The sequence below is a fragment of the Anas platyrhynchos genome, chromosome 16 (genome assembly GCF_047663525.1).
Source record: "Anas platyrhynchos isolate ZD024472 breed Pekin duck chromosome 16, IASCAAS_PekinDuck_T2T, whole genome shotgun sequence".
NCBI lineage: Eukaryota > Metazoa > Chordata > Aves > Anseriformes > Anatidae > Anas > Anas platyrhynchos.
This window is the reverse complement of record NC_092602.1, coordinates 11031716-11040063: the sequence shown is the minus strand read 5'-3', so window position 1 is coordinate 11040063 and position 8348 is coordinate 11031716. Positions and strand designations below refer to the sequence as shown.

Here is an 8348-nt window from a genome sequence, read left to right as displayed (position 1 = left end):
CAATGGGCTTCGGAGCGTCCAGCCAGAGGGGCGGGACTGGGCGGGAACGCACCAATGAGGTTGCGGTTGCTGGGCGCGATCGCGAAGGCGCCGTCCAATCAGAAAATTGGCGGCGCGGGAGGAACCCGCTGCTCCGTGAGGCGGTCGCGGGCGGGCACCGCTGAGGGGAGCGAGCGGCCGCGCTGCTGCCCTCCGCTGGCCGCCGTGTGGTGGCGGCGGGGGGGGGGCGCACGGATCCTTCCCTTCCCCCAAGTGTGAATGTTGAAGAACGACCGTGCCCGGCTTTAAAAAAAAAAAAAAAAAAAAAAAAGAGTTGAGGAGACGGCACCGGTGCGGCCTGAGGGGAGGGCGCGGCCCGCTCCCGCCCGGCCTCCCCTGAGGCTGAGCCCGCGGCCTCGCCCCGGGGATCCCCCTGAGGCGGCGGGGGGGCGGCAGCGGGGGCCCCGTGCGAGGGGAGATCCCCCCCCCGGCTGCTGCAACAACGGTGCCAAGAGCAGTCAGAGCATAAGGCAACGCGGGGAGAGGGTCACCGAGTCCTCCCCCCCGATACAGACGGTCCCGGGCACCCTTTGTAACCGGGAACGTGGCGGCGGGGGGGGAAAGCCGCCCGGCGGTGAGGAGGCGGCGGGGGCTGGCGCAGCCCCGCAGCTCCCCGCGGAGGATGCGCGGGGCCGGGAGCCCGCGGGGCTGGGGGGGGCGGGAGCGGCGAGCGGCGGGCGGGGAGCTCCGGGAGACGGCAGCCGGCAGAGGAGGAGGGCGAGGGGCTCGTTGTTGATGTGCTGCCCAGCGGCTGCCGAGTGTTTTATTGAAGAGTTCTTTTTTTTTTTTTTTTTTTTTTTTTTTTTGGTACACCCGCCTCCCTGTGATACCGCGAAGCCGGCAGAGGCAAGGAAAATAGGCTGAAGACAGAGGAATAGGAGAAGACGGAGGAGATGGTGAGCAGAGCGGTGGGATTGGGGAAATGGGTGAGGTTGCCAGGCTATTTGCTGTGAGAGGTTCTCGGAGGGTGTAGTACGTTTGGGATGATTGTACATCACGGTTGCAGACCGGTCTTCTTTGTTTGCTAAAGATTGCTCTTCAGGGTTTAACAGCCTTCATCAGTTCATGGTGAGATACGCAAGGAGGAGTTGATGTATGCGAAAAGCTAAAAAATTACATATGCTAACCACACACAGAAGCAACTCCTAAACAAACCAACATTGTGTTAATCCTGCAATATGATGGCCAGTTCTTGTCATGGAGGGAAGTCATTGCTCAGGTTATTTGTGGCATGCATAGGGGATGAGTCTCTTTATAGCAAAGACCAAACAGAACTAACCTATTTCTTCACAAATATGAAATCCGTTACAAAGTTAAGAGCCAAAGTTAGATTTTTTTTCTTCTTTTCATTTTCTCTGCAGTACTGCTGGGAATGATTAAAATCTAATGGTTTCAAAACTTGAACAACTCTCTCAAATGTTCGGTTCGAGCATACATGTAGCAAAGACTATCTCTCTTTTTTTTTTTTTTTTAATGCAGGCACTTGTTTGTGTATATGGAAGGAGGAATTCTTACAACGTATACTTAGCTTTTTACTGTCTACTGTTGTGCTTTAGGCAGGTCACAATACAAACTGTGATTCTTAGCATGTAAAAAAAAAAACAAAACCCTAAGCTGATATTTAAGTCAAGGAAAGACCTGTTTTGATTCTAATATTTTAGACACTAGATACAAGTTTGTGGGGAAATAACAATGTTTTGTACTAATGAGAATGATTTATGGTAAAAATCACAATCCGAAGTGACAGAATATTGACATTGGCTGATAGAATCTTTTTGTGGATGAAGTGTTGCAGTCTGTATTAAGTACATTATCCCTGTAAGCATCCAGAAATTTAAACATATTTTGTTTATAAAATTGCAGAGGACTGCATGGTGCAGTAGTAAGACCTGAAATTTTAGCGGCTTTAGAAATGTTGCAAGGCACTGCAATAGAGAAAACTGCAGCTTCACGTTAAATCTGCTTTGGAAAAAAAAATGTTTTGTTCTATTAATCACTGTCTATATGCTGTATTACTTTAAAGTAACTGAAAGGGCTGGATAGTTCAGAGTTCCTACAGGAAAAAAATAAGTTGTGAGCTATGCTTTGCTCTTCATCATGCAAACTATTTGGATAGATCGCTGTTAAATTTATTTTAAGCAACATCTCTAAATGCCTGTCTGAAATATTTAAATTATATGCTCCATTAGGTAAATGGGTTTATCTTTCCATTGCTTGGCTAAAGGAATGTATTAGGAGGGCAAGGTTTAGAAGAACAATACAGTTTGTCTGCATAGTTTCACTGCATAGTTTATCCTCATCTATTGTTCAAAGATGCTTAGAACGTATTTTAATTGACATTGGTGATCTTTACAAAGTTGACTTTGATTTTATTTTCTATGCCATAGTTGCTGTCAATGTTATGCAAACTGAAATTCAATTAATAAAACCATACATTTGACCTGATATTTAGCTAGAATTGATGAAAAATTGCTCCCTTCTTTGATTTTCATCTGTTCATTGAAAATCCCTGCAGTGGATTTTAGTCTTAGCAATTCTTGAATATTGGAAGAACTGATAAGAGTTGTAAATAGAGACAAATTCCCATTGTATTGAGTTAGGACACTGCACTAGAAATGGCAAAATTTCTGCCTTTTTTTGTAGATTTTCTTTAAACTGCAGTTTAGAGAAGATGCCTTGTCTTGATGACCATCTACATGCATATTATAGGTTTATAAGACTAAGCTTCTGTATTTGATTTTATGTAATGCAGCACATTATATCTGCAGCGTTTTTGTGGATTTTGGCTAATGTCTGAATGAATGCACTGTGAGGAAAACCTGTTAGAATTCTTGTGGTACCAGGCTTATAATTTGTTGCTCTTAATATTTTATTATGTGAGTACAAGTCATGGACACAAGCATTGTAAACAAATGCTGAAGCATCTAAGTGTGAGATTACATTTAGCTTCTCTCTTCACATTTTCACTAAAGTATAGTGGTATCTTGTCCAATGTGAGTGCATTTTCTTCCTAATAGCTATCAAAGTAATCATCAAAGCTGAAAGGTTAGGTTACAATTTTCACTTTCTTGCCAGTCTCTACAGAAGAAAGAGGAAAAAGGCCAACTCCAGTTTACACCAGTATGGACAGGGAAATAATTTATCAGATGTGCTGGATTCAGTAAGGTCATTTGACTTCATATGAGTCACCTAGAACTGCATTTTTTTAAAATTATTAAAATCCCTGAGTTTTTAGAAAAAGTGTTCTTTCTATAATGCAAAATACTTAGGATGTACATGTAACTTCGCAAACATATTTTCCTTAGAAAAGGGCATAAAGCCATGATAGTGCTAAAACGTTAAAATAAGAACTGGGAGATTAATTAAAGTATACTCTTAAATTCCAGATTGTATGTGGTTTACGTGTGTGCTGAAGCAAGAAAGTTAGCTGCATATCTCAATATCCGAAAAAAGTGAAATTTTTTGTTCCCTGTTAGTGCTTTTGCTCCTACCCTTACATTTTATATGCAATGTGAAACAAGCCATAAAGCTAATTTTGGTTCTCTGTGCTGAGGTTCTAGGGGTCTAGATCATCTGCATTAGCTTAGGTCACATTCATTTGAAGTAGAGCGCAAGACAAATAAGTTGCCTAGTTCTAGTGAATCTAATTCATCTTATGCCTCTTTTTTCTACAGTTTTGGAAGAACAGGCTGCTCAGTTAAGTGAGAGCCAATCTTTTGAAAGGCTGGAAGTCAGGCTTCTAGCAGTCACGTTTTCAAGAAGTAGCATTTTTGGTGTATACACATGGCTAATCATTTAATAGTAAGTGGACAGCATCTGTTATTCATCAGTAACTTATATTAAGTACATAAGAAAATAGTCATTTTAGAGTCCTGATTAGACTTACTGACCGCCATTGTGTTTCAGAATACTGTGACATTTTGACCTATCAAAACACGTGCCTCTCTAGACATCAGTAAATCCTGGGAACAAAAAACATAAAAGAAATTAACTAGGAATATATGTATGTATGGTATTTTAAAATATTTTTATCTTTTTTAGAGAACACTTCGATTTAGCTGATGAAGCTCATATCTAGACACTGCTCATTCCTTTAAAGAACACAATTGAATACATCTTCTAACAATAGGTGTCGTTAATGGGAGCATACCTCTACTGAAACAAATGCCCTCTTTGTGAAAATAGTGAATCTTAACTAAGCAAGGGACCATTATACCCCTGGCTTTATTTAATTTATTTTATCCAATTCTGTAAAAATTGATACTGTTTTTATACCTTCTTATTTTACTGTAGAATTGTAGTTTTGTCATCCAATCTACATAAAAGTCACTGATGGCAAATAAAAGCCATCTAAAGTTGGCTTTAAGAGGCTCACCACAATGAAGTCAAAGCGATTTGCTTAATCATATCTTTCAAAATCGGGCCTTCTGAGGAGTTAACCTGGGAAACCAAAGTCAGTGTTTTCAATCTGTGTTTTCTCAAGTGCAGATTTCTCGTACAATCTAGAAAATGGTTATTAGGAATAGTATACTGGGGAATGAACCTGTGAGCCTGAACATATGCAGTTCTCCATCTCCCTGAATACTTTTTTGAAGGATTTCTTGGTCTGGTAGTACAAATCTTAATCCTCTGTAATCAGCTGATATTAATTACAACAAGCAAAGTTGAGTAATTGCATATATTTAGAAAGACTAAAGTGGTATTTAGATCACAGATTGCAGTCCAAGTATCCCAAGAAAGTAATTTTCTTCCAACATTTGTTTAATGGCTGTTCAGAGAGGTTTGTTGTCATCTAGATGCTGATAGATGAGTCCTCACATTCGTTGCAGTCTTGGAGATCTCAAATCTGTGTTGATGTGTGAAAGAAACAATTTCCAGCATAAGAAATGGTTCTGCCATTTTAAAGACAAAGCAAAGCACACTTGAGAAACCTGAAGAGATTGTATTTCCCTTTCCAAATTGATGTGATGAAAAGTAAATCTCTCATCTTAAAAATTTAGCACTCTTTAAGACACTAGTTCACTTCGAAAAATAAATAAAACTGCATTTAGGATGTAACATAATAGTATAGAAAAAATGGAACCATGAACTAGAGCTATTGCTACAGTGACATGAAAGCTGTGGAGAAATCAGTATTGGAATGGATTGGAAATAATTACATCATACTGGGTTAGCAAAATGTTTTTCGAAAGGAAAATACTGTTCTGCCTGTATAGAACATCCTTACTACTTAGTGATAGTACTGTGTTTTGTAAAATTTCACGGAAATCATTAATCATGAACAGTAATGGCAGAAATCTTGTCATCAGTGATGACAGTCTTTGGTTATAGCAGACTGGTTTGAGTCTTGGTGTCTGTAACAAGAAGCTAACTCTGGTCACACTACTGGTGACAGTATAACAAGATACTAAGATCCACCAGAAATGCATGGGGTTTACTGTTCTTCACTTCCAGTTTGTATTGCCCTGGGAAGACCTTTCTGTGTTTCTGAATATGTACAGTATGCTTTATCTCTACAGCTAGGGTGGTATTTTTTGGACAGTTTGCAGTCTTTGTTCTGTGAGGTCCTTGACTGCAGTGTCAAAATCTTCTGTGCATGCTTCAGTTGATGTTGTTTCTAGTTAAGGTTTTCCTGCATCTCGGTGGACTTGGATTTTGTTTCAGAAGCTGCAACAGGATTTCCATGAGCTACAGTGTGGATGTATGCCAGTGCACCACTGATCTATTAGTTTATGATTTGTAGGTGAGGGAGAAATTGAGATTTTGCTATCTAAGCAGTATCGTCTCTTTGCTGCTTCGGTGCTTACATGACATCTCAAGTTTGCTGAAGATTAAAAGGACGCTGTCAAGGTATCTTTGACAATTTTATTTTTATTATTTATTTTGCTTGCCTTCTTATTGCTATCATAAGCTATTGGAAGCTTGAAGTCTAGTGCCTTGCCAACGGGCTTTTGTCCTCCAGAACAATTACTGTTTAGCTATTTATGGTTTATTTAAGAGTTGTGAAGCATTTATTGTCTTTTCAAATACATTACTGAAGAGTTACAGCTTAAACATTGCAAGTGAGAGGGGAAAAAGTAAGTAAATCAGTTTAGGGACAGTCCTGCCAGTGCGTACTTACCCAAAGTAATTTTTTTTCCTTATTTTCTTCAAGATTTATTAATTTGGTTGTATGGAATTAGGCGTTAGTGCTTCTTTTGCATAGGCACTCTTGAGAATGGACTTCTCAGGGGGTTGATGTTAAGACTCCTATTCTCAGTTGGGTATATTTTGAGTTATCTAATGAAGCAATCCTTCCAAGGATTCATACAGGAACAGTTGACATTGACTTCCTTTGAGGTGCAGAGCAATAGCTTAATTTTAAGTACAGTCCAGAAAAATCAGGACCTGGGTTTTGTATCACATCTGCCTCTTTGCTTTTATGATAGCAGAAATTAAAAACAGAACAAAAAAAAAGTTTAGAAATTTTCACTCTTTTGTTTGGTACAGAAAAATGCTGCCTTAACTTGTTGCTGTAACAAAGTCTTAATTGATCTACGTTTGTTGTAATGCGAAGTTAGTGAAACCAGAGCTACCGTTTGGGGGTTGGACCCGATGATCCCTCGAGGTCGCTTCCAACCCCTACAATTCTGTGATTGCTGGAAATTTAATTGCCTGGTTTTCATCTGCTCTGGTGGTATAATTTCTATCCGAGAGTTGGAAGCATAAACAGTATAGTTCTTCCATGGGACCTCCTTGTTACAGTAAACACTGCATATTTAATTTGTGTAGTGACGAAATGCTAAGTAACTCCCTTTCAGGTCAGTGACAGAAGAGACCACATAGACTTTCACTGGATTATTCCTATGGCTAAGAGACTGTATTGCAATGCTCTCTACTCAACAATGTCCACATCAGCTGGATTGACTGCTTGAGAGCTGAATGAAGTGATATTGGGTAAACCTATTTTTGCAGATTTTAAATTATAAAGTAATAATCATTTGACAGTATGTGGAGTCGCAAAGGTTACAGAGATTCCCCAGAGCACAGTGGATTGCAGAATGACTTCAAATATATTTCATAAAGTGTGGACTGTCTTTGGGGAGGAGAGTCTGAGATGTGCCACTTCTGTCTGCAAATGAAAACTGTATAGAGACAGACTTATCTAGAAGTTGATTCAATCAACTGAGTCTGAATCAAGTGTTATAATTGGCAACTTGAAGGAGAGTTTCTCTCCCTTCTGAGTAGCAAATATGGATTCTATATGGAGATTAACATCCTAACTTAAACACACATGTCTGGTGCTGAAAGTGAGGTGGCATGAATGTTTTTCTTGGCATGTACACATCAAAACTTTCAACAACTATTACATGATGGGTATTACTCATTGATGGGTTGACTGTGGGATTTATTTTTATTTTTATTTTAGACAATTGTTCATACATCTTACCTATGAGGTTAATTGTATGAGATTGAAGGGAAAAAAATAGTTTGTCCATTTTGTGCAGTTGTCAGAAATGTGTAAGAATTCTGTTGATTCGTTGGGTTTCTTGTGATACGTACTAACATCACTCATAGCAATTCAATAGGATCAGTAAGACAGCTACTGCTAGAGTTTGTTTCTATTTTGCTTTTTTTCTGGCAAAGAGAGGGCAGCCTTTGACAAGAATGTGTATGGAGAAAAAGGTGGGCATGATCATGACTTAGTGTACATATTGGGTTTGTTAAGTCCCTCAAGTATCAACAAGAAATATATAGTGTCTCTTTTAGACAGTGTTTCTTTAAAATAGTGTTTTTTCAAGGAAATCAAAATTTTATTTAATGTTGCCATGCTTCTCTAGAATGTGTACAGAACAATTTGTTGGTATAGACATTGGTAGTGATACTCTGGTCTTTGAGATACAGTCCTACTAACATCTCGATCCTTTGCAATGGGTTAAAATAGCATACAGATCAGATTCCTGGAAGTAGGAAATCTTTTGCCTCATGCCTGGGTCTGTTTCTCCATTTCAATAAACCAGGCAATGACAGCGAGCTCTCTTGTTTTGCTATTTGTCATCTCTGAAGTATGTACAAGAAAAATGCTTACATATGCTAACATCACAATTGTAAGAAACACTTTATAATAACATCTATATTTAACTTTTCACTGCTTCGCAAGTCTTTGGCTTACAGTTACAATTCTGCTATTGTATGTTGCTATCAAGTTTTGATTTAGAAATGAACACCTAAAAAAAAACAACTAGGCAGAATAATTTAACATTATTGTTACAGCTCTTAGTCTGATGCAAGAAAGTTTCATTCATATTGATCAGTAAAATGACAATAAC

At 39.2% G+C, this 8348-nt stretch overlaps 1 protein-coding gene across 32 annotated transcripts in view; it reads left to right on the top strand.

The window, feature by feature from the left end:
• Positions 1-235: 235 nt before the first annotated feature.
• ARVCF (ARVCF delta catenin family member) overlaps positions 236-8348 on the top strand; it is a 277795-nt gene continuing 269682 nt past the window's right edge. For 10 of the 32 annotated variants that reach the window (XM_038187339.2, XM_072024616.1, XM_027469842.3 and 7 more), the window contains exons 1-2: positions 305-613; positions 877-935. In XM_038187339.2, coding sequence (XP_038043267.1) covers positions 933-935 — 3 coding nt within the window. In that variant the 5' untranslated portion in view covers positions 305-613; positions 877-932. Of the gene's footprint in view, positions 255-302; positions 614-695; positions 936-8348 lie in introns of those variants that run through there. The other 22 variants (XM_072024619.1, XM_072024617.1, XM_072024620.1 and 19 more) reach the window with 14 other exon arrangements.